This window comes from Strix aluco, chromosome 12 (genome assembly GCF_031877795.1).
Source record: "Strix aluco isolate bStrAlu1 chromosome 12, bStrAlu1.hap1, whole genome shotgun sequence".
NCBI lineage: Eukaryota > Metazoa > Chordata > Aves > Strigiformes > Strigidae > Strix > Strix aluco.
The window spans coordinates 6,826,912-6,846,952 of NC_133942.1; the positions used below are offsets into that span (position 1 = coordinate 6,826,912).

The 20,041-nt window shown below is 36.0% G+C and overlaps 1 protein-coding gene across 3 annotated transcripts in view; it reads left to right on the plus strand.

Annotated features, from left to right (window-relative positions):
* Nucleotides 1-20,041, plus strand: part of SCAPER (S-phase cyclin A associated protein in the ER) — a 167,827-nt gene that overhangs the window by 74,700 nt on the left and 73,086 nt on the right. For all 3 annotated transcript variants that reach the window (XM_074837481.1, XM_074837482.1, XM_074837483.1), the window contains exons 21-23: nt 3,663-3,799; nt 8,026-8,091; nt 17,425-17,551. In XM_074837481.1, coding sequence (XP_074693582.1) covers nt 3,663-3,799; nt 8,026-8,091; nt 17,425-17,551 — 330 coding nt within the window. The remainder of the gene's footprint in view (nt 1-3,662; nt 3,800-8,025; nt 8,092-17,424; nt 17,552-20,041) is intronic.

Here is a 20,041-nt window from a genome sequence, read left to right on the forward strand (position 1 = left end):
TTAGAAAAAAACCTTGAAATTGAATAGTTTCATTATTGCTTAAATAAAGGCATTCAGAGGATTACAAAAGTTTGCTTTCTAAACACTGCACTGGCTTCACTCACTTTCATACACTTATGGCAATTAGTTGTATGGTATGTTAACCTGTCCAACTGATGGTTGTGCAGGTAAAGTTACTCATTAATTATTTAAAGAATTGGATATACTGTAGTTCATTGTGACTCAGTGGATTTAAAAATCTTTATTTTTTGAGATAACTGGTAGGAGCTTAATAAACATGGGAATAAAAATTTTTACACTGCTCTGAAGCATAACATAGCAGCAGCTATCTTCAGATGTCAGTTGTCATTTAATACCAAGCTATTAGTTATACTTGTTTCACACCTGAATGGTGTAGATCTGCCTACTGTGATGATCCTACGCTTTGATCTGTACCTTCAAAAAGTGATTGTTTGTGTGACACAAGGTATTATTACTCTAGTCTTACTTTAATGAGCTGTATGTATGAAGTCTGATATTATTCCAAACTGCCACACGTGAAAGCTGAGAACTCTGAGAAACATCATTCACGAAGGTGCTTGAGTTCATGTGAACAAACTGGTTTGTAACCATCCTGTGTGCTGTTGACAGCAAGACCTCTTTTGGCTCTCCCAGACTGATAAATGAATGTGCTTGTTGAACCCTGTAGTTCTCTGAGTCATCTGCTAAGCCACAGATAAGATGAGGAAAAAGAGATGAGTGTCTGGTAGGGGGATACAAGGCTTTGTGTCTCATTTCTGCCTAGCAGAAGTCTGATACCACGTTTGCAGTTGCCATCGTGCAGCAGGAGGACAGCAGGCTGACTGCACCTGGATGGAGATGTTCTGCCACTTTTGTAAGGTGGTGTCCATTTCAAAGTGCAGCGTTAACTTCATTTTGGTTTGCTGTCACTTTGAAGGATATAGTAAATAGTTTGAAGATCCGATGAACCAAAAAAACGGTTTCACTGTTGAACAAAGATATAGAACTATAGTAATCGTCCTTGTTAGTTTTGTATAGTACAAGTGCTTCCTCTCACTTGTAAGACATGACGTAAACTAATGGGAAATTACAGCGCTAGGGTGTACTAGTTCAGTTTGGGAGGCAGGGAAGTACATATCAAATTCCACTGAGATAAGTATTTTTTCTTTTTTTTTAATAACTGAGCATCCACAAAATGTCACAGATTAAGTACCCTGAAGCGTGGTAGCAAAGCAGGAGTAGTGTCATAGTGTGTTTTGAAGAAGTCCTTTTTCTTCTTAGCACTGAAAAACTCAAAATCATCAGTTTCCAAGTTTCAGGCTTATGACCAGGATTCTGTTTTTTTAAAAGCAAGTTTAAAGGAAAAGCTATTTTTAAGTGGGTGCTGAGGGATACATCTCTCTTGGTTTATTCTCTACATCTCATGGTTTATGTTCTGTGAGAACTAACTCACCAAAAATCGGGATATTTTGCTAGTCTCGTACTACTGTATGATGCCTAAAGGGGACAAAAAAGTAAGTTTTCCTTTAAGCACTTGCTAAAATTAAATGGATAATATTAAGGGGAGGAACATTGCTTACAAAAGCTGTTAGAATTACATTACACATGAATATAACAATATCCATTGTTTGAACAACTTGGACAACACATTGAGGAAAAAATGTTCCGGTGTAGTGGGAGTTACAAAGAGTAGGCAGTGTAGCAAAGTTGAAGTCCACATTACTTTTAGAATTTGCTTAGATTATTATGCTTGGTTTCTTATGTCTAATATTAATTCAGTATTCATTTGATTTAAGATAAAAATTTCAATTACTATTTTGACCAAATGTATATTGCTAGGTTATCTCATGCAGCAATGCTTTACAAAAACTAAATGGTCTTTTTCCAGGAAATTTCACAGAGATTTATTTTGTTTTCAACAGGCATAATATTTTCGTAAATCAGTGAAAGAAAATATAAGTTGTTTTCTGGAAAATATTGTCTATAAATTTTTTAACACTTCACCTTTTACTTTGAATTTTAAGGATACTTACCAAAAAGGAAGAATTAACCACATCTGATTGTGGCACTAATCATTTTCAAGGATAAATTATTCTGATAAGCAATGGTGACCTATACTTCATAATGTGTTCAGTATTCTGTGAGAAAACATACATAAGCCTAGTATATTAAAAATGGGGTAAATATATTCTAATAACTGGCATTAAACTAGTTATTTATTGTTATTTGCAAAAATGAACAATTGGCTGTTGTATGCCAGTAGTACAAGCAGCCATAATGCAATATGGAGATACGGTGTCCGCTTCTTGCGTCAGGGTATTTGTATGAGAGATTTCAATAGTGTGGACGTGTCTGTTAGTCTTTTATTATCATAGAAGGACATTACAGTATCATGCAGAACACCAGATTACACCTTTTTCAACTGAAGTAGACTAATTGTGGGCAGTGTAGTAGTTCTCAGTGGTCACTCTTAATGTTGTGTTGATTGAATTTGTTTAAGTTTCTTGCACTGACAAGGAAGGGTCTGAAGTACATTCATAGTTCAGAAGAGGTTAAATTCAGTAATGCACGTTTAAATTGAAAAGTAAGTTTAGAAGGGGCACTCGAGTAGAAATCCTTCTTGGTTGGTGAAATCTAACTTGCTGCATAGAGTACTTTGAGAAAATTTCTAATTTGAGAGAACTAAGTAAAAATAAGGTAGTCAACTGATTAGCAGCTGTGGGATTTTTGGGGGGAGAAGTTTTTGGTTTTTTGGGGGGTTTTGTTGCATGTGTAGTTTCTGGATAGTCTGCTGTTCGTTGGAATTGCTACAACAATCTACGTGTCCATCCATGGATAGCATAGATCAATCAAAATTGAGAACATCTTTAGGGAAATAGCTTTGTTGGTTATTGATCTCTAAATGATAAATATTTATTTTAAATGTGGACCTTAAACTGTACTGGGGTAGTCTGTACTTTCACTGAAAGTACCTCTGAGGAAACAGGAAATTCTTTGTAGCATTTTTTAAAACCTTGAAACAAAGCATTTATCTAAAATCACATGGTACAATCACATTCCATTTTCTTGCATGCCATTATGTAAAAACTGTACTATTTCATAATTAAAGCATTTCTTCTGTGGGCAAGTGAGATTTTACCAATATTTTCCTTAAATGCATATTTGTTAATGAGAGGAAAAGTAATATTCCCATCAATAAACAGTAATATTATAAGCTGTGAATAATTTCAATGTATTTTAACAAAAGTTGACAAGTTTAGATTTTCATGAAGAGTTAAAATCATAAACCAGAATTAGTTCATTTAATATAATGGGTTATGTTGGTAGAGCAGGGCATTGATTTCATGTAGCTGTAAAAGGCAGCTTAGAGAAGAGAGAGGACATCAACTTGGAGTTCATACTTGTTAAGTAACAGTTTCTGGAAAATGAGAGGTGATAGTTGTTCTCCTTTACTTCTCTCAATAATTATTCTCCCTTATTACAAAATACCCTTCATGTGTTCTCTCCAGTGTGAAATAATCTATTTCCCAAAATGTATTTAAAATTTTTTCTTCATTTTCTTAACCTGTTGTTAAATATTTACCACTGTTGTTTCCTGGGAAGATAATCTATAATCTCCATCACTGACTATAAGATTAATATTACTTCAATATTTTCTGCAGGAGCACCTGTCATTAAAAAAGTACATTGTGGATATTGTGATTGAGAGTTCTGTTCCTGTGGAACCATTAAAAGATGGAGAGGAGAAACAAAAAACTAAAAAGAAAGCCAAAAAGCTAAAGGCACGGATGAACTCCAGGTAGTACAAATTTCTTTTAAATTTTTTTTCTTTAAGTTTTGTTCTAAACTTTACCTTTTGTCCTTTAGTATGAGTGCAGTGGAAGGCTGAAAAAAAATTAAAATTATTTGCTTTGGGAGTGTCTTGAAAATAACACTGATGAGCCTAATTTATGGCCACTTTCTCTGATTGAGAAAGAAAACTGAGTATCGATCTGGAGCCCTTGGTTTCACCTGTTAAGAGCTTTTCTCATAATTGGATGCTAGTGCCCTGCCAAAACTGTAGCCTCTTCTAGCATACAATAGCATGTTTAAATTTGTGTAAACCATGCCTATTTTTCTTTCTAGCTATTGATTTTTAAATGAAGTATCAAAGAAAATCAATAGTAATCAACAAATAGAAGTCAGCCTGCTGTAGTGTCAAATCCCATGACTAAATTTAATCATTTTTTGTTGCCTGACACAACAAAAAGAAAGTTAAAAATATCTTAAAATGGAAAGTGAGTTGTCAGACCTGCAATTTGTTATTAGTCTAAAAAGTGACATCTGCAAATCAGTATAATATGCAGGACATCATTATATCATGAACTGGCAGTGTCAGGCTTTATAGCTGAAGAGTCTCCAGCCGAGGTTAATACTTAATTGAATGTTATAACATATTTTTGCATTTATCTCTAAAAATACTTCTCAGAAGGTAAGAATCATTGTTGCATATTTTCTCTGCCTTGTTTTTAAGCAAGAAGTGTTAGAAGAGAAAAACACCCAAATGGATTTTTAGAGCTACAGTAAAAATGAGATGTTTTATTAACTCATAATAGTGCCAATAATGGCACATTGGTCTTTAAAAACACAGTACTTCTATGTGTTATAGTTTCTGATTGTTTCCTCTTGATAAGCAAATCCACTATCTGTATATCACATTAGAACTGTTAAAACTGGATAACATATTCTTCCAGGTTTCTGATTGATTAAAATGCAGAGTTATTCATATCACCTGTTGATTTAATGCAGTTATTGGGTCCAATTTTAATTCTTTCTCAAGAGCTGCTTCTGTTGAATTTAGTCAAAGGTTTGTCAGTCCTAGGAGTACAAGCTCAAATATTAATTTGTTATTGGCACTGATAGCTGAAAAACTTTTTGAGAACATTCTGAATTTTTGTGTGTCAGATTGCTGGGTGAGTCAGCATATTCATCATCAAAAATTAAAACAGTAATAAAGGGGCATCATTTTACAAAGGTGATATACTGTTGAAAAATACAGTGGAAGTTTCAAAATCTAAGAGGAGTTATATTGGTGAGACATGAAATTCATGTTCATTAAGCTTGCTTTTAGTTTTAAAGGAGGACTAAACTTTTCAAGGGGATTACTGTCCTTGAAGATAACTGAGAGTTAAATTGAAGATTTCACCATGAGTTTTCTAGTGTTAACACAAAAGACTTACTAATAAAAATGTCCGGTAGCGATATGAAGCAAAGATTGTTCTGTGGAATTTCAAATAAACAATTGATGAGGAAAAAAAAAATCCATTTGGGAAAATAATTTTAGTCATGCAAGGCTTGCCAGTCTTCTACAGTTACTATAATTGACACTTGAGTAATAGTAATAGGCGTAGCAATGATGAATACTGCCTGGATGTTCCTGCATGTAAACTTATTGCTGGTGAGGTGGGGAAGTTTTCCATGTTCAGAAAATAGATGAGGATTATCTTAAGTTATGTGGCTAAAGCAATTAAAGTAATAACCTCAGAATTACAATATGAAATACTGAACTAGGTAATTTAGGTAGTGTCTGCTATGTTTCTGCCCAACAGTCTGGACGGTACTATCAACAGATGGCTGAGAGTTTACTGCTCAAAATCAATTCAAAACTGAGGTGGAATATATAGTTAAAGTACTTAATAATCAATTTATTGAGGATAGCTTAAAGGTGAAGAGTATTTGATGTTGATAATTCACATAGTTTCACAGGTGTTAGCAGATTATGTACAAACCACGTTTTAGTACATATTTGCCACTATTCCACTTCTCTAGAAAAACAAACGGTTATAACAAGCCCCCTTATGCCTCAAGACTTGAAATTATACATTCATATCAGTGTCTAGGAAGCTGTGATATTTTAAACTTGAAAAAAAATAAGTAACTGCATCCAAATAGGTTCCTGTTGCTCTCCTGAGTTTCTCGATCTTAAATCACTAGTTGCAATATCAAAGCAACGAAGGGCAAAGGTGAATGAGGGGACAAATTGTGATCAATGGGTTATTAGATATGTTGAGAAGTTTTGTTAGTCTTATTAATTATATTTATAACCCCAAGCCATTAAACTGGTGCTATAGTAACAACTGATATATAGCTAAGTAAATTATTTCAGATTAACATGTATGTGCTGCTAGCAGAAAATGACTTTGGTACCCGCATGGCAAGAGGAGGCTTGATGAAAGCTAACCTCAAGCAAAAGAAGTGTAGTTACGAGCTAGGAAGTACATACAGTTGAGATGTGCTTTGCAGTGGATTTAAAGCGCTCTAGTCATGTTCATTTAGTAACAGATATTTTAGGTGATTATTCATGTTTGACTGACTTGTCTGTACAAAACTTAAAGCTGAAATGTGTTGTTTCTGACTAAGAAGGCAAAAGGTTAATAAAGGAACCTCACCTTCTTGTTTAATACTAAATTCAGTTGTGATTAATAGCTTTTTTAATGATCCACAAATCAGAGCTAGGGGTAATGTAACCATATTTGCATGTAGCATAAGTTGTATAGGTTAAGCAAGCTGAGGGAAAATTTGAGTAGCTTTGGAAAACTTGATCCACTTGGGTGAACAAAAGATATAAAGCGATCTTTAGTATTTGTATCTGAGAGAAATAACAGGAATTAAATCTTTGCTAAATCATTTTCTTTGCAGGGCAGCAATGAAACACATTTCCCATTGGAAGGCACTGTCAGAATCTTAGATTTGCAAAAAACAATTGGGCATTTGTAAAGTTAGCAAGAATGTCAACTGACAGCAGTTAATATTAAGAATACATTGAAAATTAATAGGAAACACTGTCTTTATGGGTGAAAGTTGCCCTGAGGCAGATTTTTTTTCTGCTTCTATCTGAGGGGCTTTTGGCACTTTCCTCTTGGTGCTTGTTATGGGTGCTCTTGGTATAGACAGACAGATCACATACCTGATCACAAATTTGGTCTGGCATGCCAGTTAAGTTTCCTTCAGGTGTGTGTACAGTGTTTTTAAAGAATTTTCCAAGCCATGAATGATGTTGTCCCTTGTTCATCTGAGAACACAGCCTCAAGAAGCTTGAACAGCAGATCTCCCTGAAGTCCCTAGAGATCTGCGTTGCATCTGTGAAGTCTTCATTTCAGAACAGTAATCGAAAGAACAGTTTTAACAGATCAAATGTTTTTAGCAGTTAAATGCTTTTACTGCCTGCTGGATGATTGTTCATCACAGGGCTCTGCCTCTGAGAATTGAATTTTTCTGCATCACTGTAGTGTCTGGATTAGTTTGACTTTGTGTGCGTATGTTGTTTAAAAAAGCTTACAGGATTACCACTGTGAATCCTGTTTTGGTTGATGAGCTGGCCATGATTGTCACCTGTTGGCATAGGCTGGCTGGAATCTAAACAAGCAGTAGAAAAAAGTCTTGTCTCCCTCTTCCTACTTTTTGGCATATGGCCAGTGTAAATAATACTTTTAAGGGACAAAAGAGGTTTGTTTTTCTGTTTCCAGTAGTAAAAGTCATTCGTGGAGGTATTTACTCCTATGCTGTATGCCTAACAAGATTCATTATGTTACAGTACAGTCATTAGTTACATAAAAAATACTGCTGTACCTGTAAATATAACAAATTATTTATATGGTAATTATAATCTCTGTGATGTAGTGATCTTCTGACCTGCACTACGTGTCTAAATTACTAACATTTTCATCAGATGAATGTGATAATTTTATAATAAGCAGTAGCTTACTGCAGTTGCTGTATATATCATGTGTATCTTTTCTACCATTTGGAAAGTCAATTTAAATACACCATTTGTGTACTGATGTTATTCTAAAGTAGTAATATTAATCATAAATTGTTAATGGCCAATAGTTAAATATCAGTATGGATTATGATGGGGCAGAATTGACAGAAATGCCACGCGTTACTGTGAAATAGAAAAAACCCAAAGGTTAGAATTACCTTGCTGCTATTACATGCTGTACACTTCAGACAATAGTCAATAATAATGAATATTTTCTCCTCCAGGGCAAAAGAATATGAGAGTTTGATGGAAGCAAAAAATGCTGTCTCTGATTCCCCATTTAAAGCCAAGTAAGCATTTAACTTTATATATTATAGATATACACTTTTTTCCCTCCTTGCTGGAGCAGAAGTGCTTCTGAAATTTCCAGTGGAGCAGGTGTGGTAAGGTTTTCACTCAGTATGGGGTATATTGCCATTCCAATACAAAAGGTCAGACCTTATGAATGCAATTTTTCCTGAAGGTGCTGTATATCTTAAAACATTAAGATGCAACAGTAAAGAGAGCATATGCTCATCCTTTTCTTACCTGGAAGCAAGAAGGTTCCAGCTTTGTACTTCAAGACTGATGGTGAAAATTCAGCACTGGAATTCTGGGACTGAAAATCTTATGTTTGGCCTTCAGTTGGTCAGAAACAAAGGTTCATATGGTGAAAGCACAGACATTTTAATGCACAGATGTCTTAATCTGGCATTGAGCTTTTTAAAGAATAGACTTTTTTATTGTCTAGGATAAGGCACAGATGAAAACAGTTGGATGGTAAGATTAAAACAAGACCTGTTATCACTGACAAATTCCTCCTCAGTTTGAAACTGAAGATTGCTCAGCTTTTGCTTTCTGATTCCTTTGAAACTGGTTGGCAAAAGATGCAGAATGTTTGGATTTCCAAAAAGTTTTGATAAGGTCTGTCACCAGAAATTTTAAAAGAAAACTATATGGCTGTAGCATAAATGGAAATCAGTTTAAAAATTGAAAAGAAGTGGGAATATATGGACAGTCCTTGCAGAACAGGGAGGTTACCTGTAGAGTTCTGCAGCCCTATGATGTTCAACATATTCACAAGTGACTTGGAAAAAGAGGGCAAGCAGTGAGGTGACACGGTTTGATGATGATGATGCAAAGAAATTGAGGATAGTAGGGACAAGAGCTGATACTGAATGATAATTTTGAAGAGAGTGAGTGACTCGACAGCAGAATGGCAGGCAGGTGAAATCCAGTGTATATTAAGTACTACACAATGGAGGGGGAAGGCAGAACTCAGTTATATCTTCACATACGAAGTGTGGGCTTTGAACTTACAGAAGTGATATGTAGTTCCAAGAAAATACCAGCTCAATACTCTTAGGAGTTAAAGGAAATCTTTTGGTAAAATTATTTAGAAAGGAACAAAAACAGAACAAAGAATGTCCTTATGTACAAATGCTTGGGTCGTCTACATCGTTTGAATACTAAGTGCAGTTCTGGTTTTTAGTCTCAGAAAGGATATGCTAGAATTGTTAAAGGTTCAGAGAAGACAGGAAAGGAAATCAGTAATAATTTCTGGCAGGAAAGGAAATCAGTAATAATTTCTGGCATAACTTCTGTATTAGGGACTAAGTAAACTAGTACTTCTCATTGTGGAGAAAAATGTGATAATGGGAAGAAGTTTTAATGGGGATATGTTACAGATATCTGCAAGGTCGTAAATGGTATGGAAAGGATGGATGTTGATTGTTTTCTGTCCTTCCTGGTACCAGAATGACGGAGCACAGAATGAAGATGGAGCCAGGTTCAAAAGAAACCAAAGAAAACGGTTCTTAGTACAGTGTGCTATTAGATGTATGGAACTCAATGACAAAAATCACGCAGATGCTAACAGTTTACCTGCATTACTGCAGTTCTGGGAAACTACATCCAGCCCAAGAGATTCCTAAACTGAAAATGGGGAAAGAAACAGATTAGTAAAGAGGATTATGCCTGCTTGCCCTGTTCTTAATTTTCCTGAGATCCATTTACAGTTTGCTGTTTAAACAGGGTAGGGGGCAGATGGTACGCCTGTCTTATAGTTGTGCTCATGAAGTCTGTAGCAGGTCAGTCAAGAGGCTGTGGTGTCTCAACAGTTGGATTCGAAAACCTTCATCCTAAAATTACCACTTTCCAGATTGGGGATATTTGTCTTCAGAGTGAGGTAATAACCTGTACCAGATCCTGTATGTTTTGTGGTTGCTTTCATCACTCATAAATTGCTCGTATACTTGCAGGTAGCATTTTTTAGAAGTTACTGTCGGTTAAGATGTTCAGATCCTTGCTGTTGGTCTTCCTTGGTTGTATATGCAACTAGCCTGTATGTAGTATCTTTTACATAGCCTTTCAGTAGTTTGAAAACCTGCTGCTGAATCTTAGTATGTATTTTCAAATAAGAAAAATCCATCACTGAGGCTTGACATAAGAAAATTAAACATCTCCACCAGATGGCATACCTGCATAAACACAATGAGGAAGAAGGTTCTGTTGTCAGCTTTGTTTCTTATAATCAGCACTTCAATTTTCAAGATTAATTTCATGGCAGATTAAGACTTCTAGATTTTCAGCTTTTGTGTTTTGCTTTTCTTTGCTACCAGAAAATAAAAAATTTGGGTCTAGTTGTCAGAAAGTAGAAATGTGTGCTTTTGAGTGACTCTGGAAAATATTGATAAGCTGTAGTTCTTCCACTTTAGTTTCTTTCTGATTCCTGATTGTCAGTGACGTAATATGGTCAGTTGTTTCTCAGTTGCAGTGCAACAGGAACTCAGGTTTTTTTTAATTTTTAAAATTCTTTTTAATATCTTGACTGATCCTGAATTTGCAGTTCTCTTTACTTAATGAAATGCTAGTGTGCTTTCAGGCAGAATCTTCTGTTCCATCTGCTTTCTTATTTTCCTCCTTTATTGCCTCTGTTAAGGCTGTACCTCTTAGATGTAAACTAGCATGATGGCCACTGTATAGCTCACTTTTATCACAGATCTTCTGGGAGATTTCTCTTGCAGTCTTCGTGTAGAAACCCTAGTGATCTAGCAGGTGCTTACATCTAAATTTTTAAAGCAGTTTCAGATATCATAGTTATTGTTGTTTCCAAAATTACAGAACTTTTTACCTACCATGAGGGCTCAAATTGTTCGTGAGCTTTTTTAAAATCAAGGGGGTAACAATGGGAGTTCAAGTGTGAACTGACTTTTTAAGAATAGAGGACTGTCTATGAGTCAACTAGAAGCCCAGTTTATTTCTATTAAAATTTGTTTAATACAGAAAACACAAAATGGAAGAAGGATAGGGAAGAGTAGTTTTATCTCTTTCTGTGTAAGGGAAAGGATGAGAGGGCAAGAAATCTAATGAGGCAAGATGTTCTAGCTCAGATCATATCTGCGTACATGGGCAGACATATTCTTAATACAGGAAAAATTAATAGGAAAGCACCTTTTTAACAGAACTAAGTACAGGATCCTACTTAACCAAGAACAGTAGGAAGAAGAATCAGCAGAAAGAAGCAAACAGTAGTAGATCTCCACTGAAACATTATTACATTGAGAAGCTATGAAAATAGTTAGACTATTGCCTTTTTAGCCAGAACACGGTGTACTGTACTATGAGCTAATATTAACTGCTACTGTACCTGGCTGAGAGAGAGCAAACTCTTGCCAATACTAGGAGTCTTAACAGCTCTCAGGGGATCTATAAAGTTATTGAGAAAAGTCGTATCGCAGAACAAAGGGGGTGAAAACTGAGAGTGCTAAATGTGTTGTGTCAAAACAAATGCCAATACTTTTTGTTTATCCCAAAGGAAGGTTTGAGGTATTCAAATTGGAGCGAAAGTATACTAATGAACAGAAAATACTTTTTCACTTAGTGTGCTGTGGAGTTTAAAAATGAAAAAAGTTGGTTTTAAATTCCATTCAAAATGTGACACAATTGGTAGGTTTATTTGCTTAACAGAAGCAAATGCATCTTAGAACGAAATCATTAAAATAACTTTCTTTTATGCTTCCTTGCTTATGCCACATTTCTTTATTCACTCCTTTCCCCCCAAATTGATTGTGTCTTCGCAAACAACTAAAACCATCTATGGAATGCAATTTCTTATCTGATTTTAGTTCTTAGTCATGTTGTCAGTTGTTACAGAAGAAAGACAGGACCCAGAATTAGTCTTTGGCAAGTAAAAAGCCTTTTTAGATCACCTTTAAGATTAAGCCACTTTAATATTATGAGACCACTGATTTCCTGATGCAACTGGTAGATTGTTTCAGTAGTTCTTATTAGTTTAAGGTTTGCAGATTTATAAAACCTTTTGCACTAAGGAAGCAGGGTCCAAGTGCTTTCTAAGCTTTACATTAGTAATAAACTAATATCAATAAGCAGACAGGGTTTATCCTGCTTTGATAGACATGGTATGTATACCTTTTTCAGTAGTAGAGTACTGAATCTGATCCCTGAGTGGGATTGTAAATGGTTCTAAGTAGTTCTTTTTTAGAAACAAGAGTTTTAGAATATGTCTGGAACAGATTTTTTTCTTTTTAGTATCTGATAAAAAAATTGTGTCCCTTAATGAGGGAGGGATAATTCCAAATACTGCCTTATTTTGGTACGTATTTCTCTCTCAGAACTATTTCATGAGGTGAGAGGCACTTTCAAGGAAAAGGACTATGGCCATTCTCACCTGGGAGCAGCCAGTCTATTGCTACTGGCCTCTCTCCACTGTGCATTAACTGGTTGGTCACTGGTGGCACTTAGGTAATTGTATAAATGCTGTTAGACTCTTGATGGATTTGTAGTATTAATTCGATTCTCTGGGAACTGATCTGAATGTAATTATTTAGTGTCCAGTCTGTTAAGTTGGCCTGTCAAAAGGTGTGTTGATGATGTCTCTTTCTGTTCACAGCATTCTCAGGTGGCCATGGGAGCACATTTTTAAAATGGAAGGAAAACGTTTTCACTAAATTACAGTGTTATTTACATCCATTTAGTATCTTCTAATCCAAAGGATATATGTTTCAGTGTTAAAGCAATCTGCAGGTAGCAAAGTGTAATTGTTGTCCTTTAATGCAAGCAGGGAAACTAAGGTAATGAAAGATTGCTATATGCATGAAGGGAGTTAGCAGGATTGCAGGGAAAAAAAATTTAACCCCCTAGTATAATAATTTAGCCAGTCTCTCCTCATGCAAGAAGGAATTGGATTTTTTTATGTTGTTTTTTTTTTTTTTTTCTTACCCTTTTTTTTTAAACTGTGTAAAGGGACACTCCAGGTAGTATAGTAATGGGAGCCACTGTTATTCTGAAAAAGGACTGCATCACAAAAAGAGGAGAGTTAGGAAGTGAAAAATTATTTCCTGTAAGAGTCTGCAGGAGAAAAGATGGGAATGTAGTGTGAAGTTAGTTCTTGCAGAGTCCCAAAGCTAAATACCTTTAACAATGCAGTTCTTTCTTATTTTCATGATGGTATATCAGTGCATTCACAAGATAAGCCTACTGTGTAGGTTTTCTTCATGTAGTAGGCTAGGGTCCAGTTAGGTCACAATACTGACTACAATCACAGTACTGATTACTGGGGAAAATAACAGATAATCTGTGAAGCTGGAAGTATTTGTGGAAAAAATTAGTTTCCAAACAGCTCTGTCAACTGTAAGAGAGCCGAAGTGTAAATAAAATAAAACTAAACTTTAAAAAAAGATAAATACCTGCTTTATGATTGGGTGGACGGTAGATTTCATCTTCAGAGAATTGCTGGAGCATTGTTATAGGAATTCAAATAAATTCAGAAAATAATCTTGATAGGAATTTTTCATCTTTTTTCAGGTAGCTTCCATTTCAAAAACTAAAGAAGGTGTGTGAAGCTGTAGATTTATATGTTTAGTGTCTAGCAGTGTTTGGGACTGTGTCAAGATGTAGAATGGTGTTTTCCATTGCATACCTAGAGCCATCGGAGCATGCCGCATGTGCCACCAGGTACATTAATCTTACTGCAGGGAGTCAAACTGCAGGCAGTACAGGACAGTGCAGGGGCTGTACGTTGCTTTAAGAGGATACAGCATAACTCCATTTCGGGCTGGGCAGGAACTGCCACAGACTTTCTCAGTTCTCTCCAGGCCCAGGCTGCATCGGGAAGAATTGGGGCTGTGTGTCCGGCTGGCATCTGGCCGCCCTCGGCAGGAACGTACGGGAGGAGTAACCGCTCCTTCCGCACAGGAACTGCACAGACTCCAGTGCTCTTGCCCACTCATACTAATCCTTCCTTGCATACATTCAGTGTACAGCCAAGAAATCATGGTTTTAAATGTGGAAGTGCTGAAATACATTGATGTTGCTATTTCAAGGCTTTTTTCCTAGAGATGAAATGTGGCCTATAAATATTAACAGAGATCTTTTTCCTTTTGCCTACAAAATATATTAAACCTGCTAAAAATATTTAGCCCACACTAAAAAGAAACCCTTAATTCATACAATACTTTGTTATAATTTTGTTCATATATTTGCTATATAAACTTTTAATATGAATATCCCTCATTTTCCCATTTGCAGTGCAAAAAGGTCAGATAATGTATTTATATTTGCTGAACATACTATTTATTAAAGTTTACGTTATGGTAATGTTCCAAGACCAATCAATGCCTTATGTCCTTTCTGATATTTCTTCTGCATTCTGAATCATCTGTCTGTGGGCAATACTAAAATCTTAATTAGTGAGATGTAAGTAACTTTAGATAAAAAGACATTAACTTTTCCTTTTATTTAGCCCAGTAATTTTTCAGTTATTTATCATTCCCTGTATGGCATAATAAGCATTGGAGGAATGCAAGTTGGGGGACAGAAGGACGATTAAATAATTGTCTTGAATGTTTGGATTTGGACTCAACAGTATTTCCACGTAGTCACTGTTCAAGTGTTGATACCATGCTCTATTAATCTACAATGCATACAAAGAGTGTACAAGGAGTACAATACGTACAAAGATTTCTCTCTTTCCAAATCCGTTCATAGCATTGATAAATTCTATATCCAAGCACAAATCATCTTACATAGAATTCTAGTCCTTTGAAACAGTCCTAAAATTATTCTTATTTCTGTGACGCTGCCAAGAAGTCAGTATAAAGGATATTAAATGAAAATAATTTCTGCAAGGTTCACTCAGTGGGAGGAGGGAGTTTTTATTTCCTTTCTCTTCCCCATGTGATCACATAGCATAGGTTACCTGGTTTTGGCGGAAGACCAACATGCAGTAGGATATGAGGATGTAAGAGGTAATTCTTTAATTTGTCAGAACCGGAAATTTATTCTTCATGTTTCTTACTGTGTGATGCTGAACACACACTTAGAAAGCTTGAATTTTGGTAAAAGTCTCCAGAAAGACTTTTAGAAGAAATGGAAAGCTGGAAGCTTTTCCATGAGAGTTACGTGTTGTACGGCATTGGTTTTTTTAACTGAGGACAGAAACTGAACATGACATTTAACTTGCGTAGCATCTTTATAGACTGAAGAGAAGGGGAATTTGTCAACAGAAGTAGCAATGTAATTAACTATTTTCTGTTTGAGTCCTTGTGAGTAGTGTTTTGATAAATCACACATTTGTATGCTGATGCCTGATGTAGATTAGGAAAGTCCCTTTCTTTAGCCTCTGGTTAATCCTGGTTGAATTCCATTCCTCTGATGTTAAATGAAGCAAATGGAAACCCATCTTGCTGTCTTCTGTCAGATGAAGTTACAATATAGTGTGGTGGGTTTTTTCAGTGCTTTATATATGCTTTAATCATGGAATTTGGGTAGAGGTTTTGAAGAGAGCAATTCTTTTTTTGCTTAATGTGATAGAATATTGCCAAGGCAATAGCCATTCTAAATCACGTTCTATGAGAATACCCAAAATACTCTGTTTCTAGATCATGTTTCTGGACTGCAGCAATTCGACTTCACATCGGTGCTACAATCCACTCCTTAAACTCAGCAGAGTTAGTGGTCATCTGATTTACTGTCCAAGTCCTGCAGTTATTTGTGTTTTGGCTTTTAATTTTCTTTCCCATTTTAGCTCGTGGCTGAGTTAGACAGAGGTTTCCTCCAACCTCATTTTCCACAGAGGAAATAGCAGTGCAGAAAATCTCATCAGGACATAATCTTCCTTTATTTTTCTTGTCGTAGAAAAATCCTGGCTGAAAATTAGTGGATTCAGCTGATCAGATGAGAAGTAGTCCAAGACTCAAAATTCTGCAAATCGTTTTTATTTGTACTTTAAAAACATTATACGTATTTTCAGAGGTTCTTGAAAGCTTTTAACAAAGCTTTTTCAAAGAGAAGGCACAGAGTACCTGTTTCCTACTGATTAAGTGCAAATTCTCTATTCTTGCCCTAAACTAATATTCTGATTTTTTTTTTTTGATACATGTGACTAATGTGGTACATTCCCCAGCCATTCCATCTCCTTTCTTGCCTTTTGGAGACTAGTTAATGTAATTTTCTCTTTGCCATTACTCTGTAGTCACTTTGTGAGTGCTTTCTGGCCCTTTTACACTGATGATCTCCCATTTTATGATAAGCATTGATACCCTTCCCCTGTCTTTTCCTTCATGTAGAGCTATGTTTGTTTTTAGTCACCACAGGTTTCTCCCAATCATCCTCCTCAATTACCAGCTTCGTCCCACTTTCAGTACAAATTACTCGATAGATCAAACCAAAGGTCCACCAAACACTGAGCCTGTCATTAAGAGCAGCCAGTAGCAGGTATTAAGGCAATGATTGACAACTACATGGCAAGTATTGAATGATACTTCCTCCCTACCTCTCAGTCTCCAGTTAAGGTACTCTGGTTTGTATCATCTGTATCTGCACAAATTTACATCTGAGCTAGTTACTGACCTCACATTCAAGGCAAAGAAGGATAAACTACGACTGTGTTTTGACTGCTTTATTTTGTACCTTAGGATGAGATGAATGGTGTCTTGGAACTGCAAATTTCTCCTCGCTTCTTAGGAGGAGAGCATAGCTGAATAGCCCAGATGTAGATGTGTAAAACTGAAATGAATCCTAACCCATGTGTGTCTACATCTCTCCTACCTCTGCATTGTGGCTTCATTACTGACCCTCATTAATAAAATGCCCTTTCTGAGGTCGTGTGCAAAGTCACTACTTTTCACTTATTCAGATAACCCTAAAGAGCCATTTCTTTTATGATGTCTATAAGAAATGAGCCAAGCGGTCTGCTGTTCTATTTCCCTTACTCATCTCAAGAGCGAACTACTCAGCTAAGTGGGCAGAAAGGGTTGAATGATGGAAGAAAAGTAGGATGAAACCATGTTGAAAAGGAAGATGGCAAAAACTGGCAGGATAAACTGTGGAGGGAGAACAAGGAAATTAACTCTTTCAAAGCTATACTCTTCACACTATTTCTACACCATTTCCCTGAAAAAGTAGATAGTGAAACGTCATAGGCACTCTAAGTTGTCTGTATCTCCTTGCTATATTGCGTATTTCACATGCTGTTCAGTATGGATGATAATAATAGTTTTACACAGATTTTCGTGATTGCTTTATTGAAGTTTAGTTAGTGGACTTTAATTAAAAGATGAAAGTTTACATGATCAGGAGAGTTTTTGCTTTAACTGCTCTTTGTTTTCTGTTTAATGTTGAAGGTTACAGCGATTAGCAAAAGACCTTTCAAAGCACCTCCAAATGCAGGATAGCTGTTCATTGGGGAACAACAAGGTTTCTGCTCTGGACAGGACTTTAGGAGAGATCTCTCGTATTCTGGAAAAAGAGGTATTGTGACTGTTGATTAACCTATAAACTGTGTTACCCTCAAATGTCATCAGTTTGGATTTGGAAATGTTTTAAACATGATGAATACATGACCTCTGCGTAACAAGCAGTGTCTGCTATTATGCTTTTCTGTGATGGCTGCAGCAGTGGATGCTTTTATTTAGACATCAGATTTTTATGTAGGCAGTTTTGCAGAAGTGCTGAAAACCCACTTAACTGATGCTAGATCATCTGGATTATGAGAAGCTGTACTTCCGCTGTATTTTCAGTAGGATTGTTTTTAACCTGGGCCATTTCAGTCATCTAGTTTATAGTGCATAGCCACAAACAGCTTTTACAATAAGGGACCAAAACAATTATCAGAGAACGGAGGAAAGAATTGGAGCCAGCTTTGCTGTCACAGCCACCATATTGTGGTGTTAGGCTGAGTTTTGAAGGAACACAGATCTGTTCAGAGCACAACAAAGCCTGTAGGTCTTTGATGAAGGATGAAAGTATGGTGTGCATATATATGGGATATTTCTATGTTTTAGATTTTTTCAAAGTGCTGTGTTTGTAGAGCATGTTTTGGTTCATGGTAAATGTTGGATTTTTTTAATCGATAGCGTAACATTTGCATCTTTTTTACTGTTTCATCATGGTCAGTCTGCTTCCACAGCGCTTTGTGTCTTGTAATGTGTTTTTTTGTCTCCATTAAGACCACGGTATTTGAGTTTTCAGCTGGAACATTATGTTCTGTTCTCTCTCTAACCATTAGAAAATGCTTTACTTTCATATCTGTAATCAAGAAATCGTGAAAATTAGTTCTGAGAGAAACTAAATTATTGAAATCTGAGGAGAGGGTTGCATCATTGTGGTTCAGAGTTGGTGTCTGTGAAGATGAGAGCTCTGCTTGATGCCTTTCACAGTCAATGTAGAACACAGTTGCTAATAGCATATGCTTTTAAATAGTGAACGCTGCATGGGATGCATAGGATTCTGACGTGTATTCTGTTAGTTACTTCGAGCTGCTGATCAAGTTTAATAGTGTTTTTAAAAGAGCTGTGCCATTTTCAAATTTTGCAGTGTTTGCCTTAATTACTGAAAAATTCATTTGTTATTTATTTCAAAATACAGAAATCATGTTATTACCTGGAGACTATAAAAAGATGTATCTATTTTGAAAGCTACCTAAATAATTATTGGAAACTGTTTCTGGAAAGCGGTGGTGTATCCATCCTCTCTCATCAGTAGATGTTTTCTGAAATTTTTTTTAAATGAGACATGAATTGCAGCTAAATGTTAATCATTAATTGTTCACAACATTTTACTGCTTGCTGAGTCTGCAGCGGAGAGTTAAAAGATAAATGTGATAGTATTAATAGACATACATTATTTTGTTGTTGGTTTGGGTTTTTACCCCCAAAACATTATCACTGGAGAAGTATTATTATATCTAAGTGTCCTAATCAATAAGGTCAAGAAAGATTGATTTCAATAGCTGTCACTGTGTTTATGGCATAGATCATACATAGTCATTTATAGAAGTGGATAGTAATTCTCTTGTTAACTTGCAAGTCAAGAAATCAGCAGACACATCTTACATGTCAGTGGGCGGTGTAAAGAATCTTGATGGTGTCAGTCATCGACTGAGAGGAGGAGACTGACACTGTTAATTGAATTTCCCTGGAGAGCATAAAAATATACCATAATGTGGGGGGAGGAATGAGGGAGTGGGAACCACACAAGCTGTCAGTGTGTGTGAGCTGATAACATTGATTTACCCCTGCTAATGGCCTGGGTTGAATAAAGAATTGCCCTGAGGGAGGACAGAGTTCACTACAATAGATCCTTGCCACTTACTAGAAATTCTTCAGGCTCAGAAGTAGTCATGCAAATGTATTATAAAAGAAAATTGATCCAAAAAAGCTCTTTTCAGTCATACTGTGAAACAGTGGATTTTTCTTTTGTTAATAGTTTACACTGACTGAAAGATGTATTTATACAATCTCACCAGGAAAGTAAAGGTTTGTTTTACATACTGTGAAATAAAATGCTGAGCTGCTGTTGGTTAGAGTAAATAAATAAATAAATAGAACACATTAAATTTCTCAACAGAAGGAAGGGTTAATGAGCTCATTAGAAATTCCATGACTGTGCTAAAACAGCATTAAAGAGTGGGGGTATATCATTTATGCCAACTTGAATCACAAAAAAGCCCCATACAAAAGATTGGCAGCTCTGTCTCACTGGGTTTTGCCTTCAGGTAGAATCGAATCAGACTAACAATTCCTTTTTGGTCTTAGTCTTCAGATGTTGTTTTTTGTAGTAATGAATAAGGCTTTTTTTCACTTCTGAACTTCTTTTATAATGTTTGAACGTTCTAGGATGAGGCATACCTGCATGATTATTGTGGTCAATCTTGCTTTTGTTTTGCGTGCCTTCCTGGTCTGCTGGACGTGAGCAGATTCTGCACTTGGGGCCAAGTGATTTCACCAATATAGCAAGAAG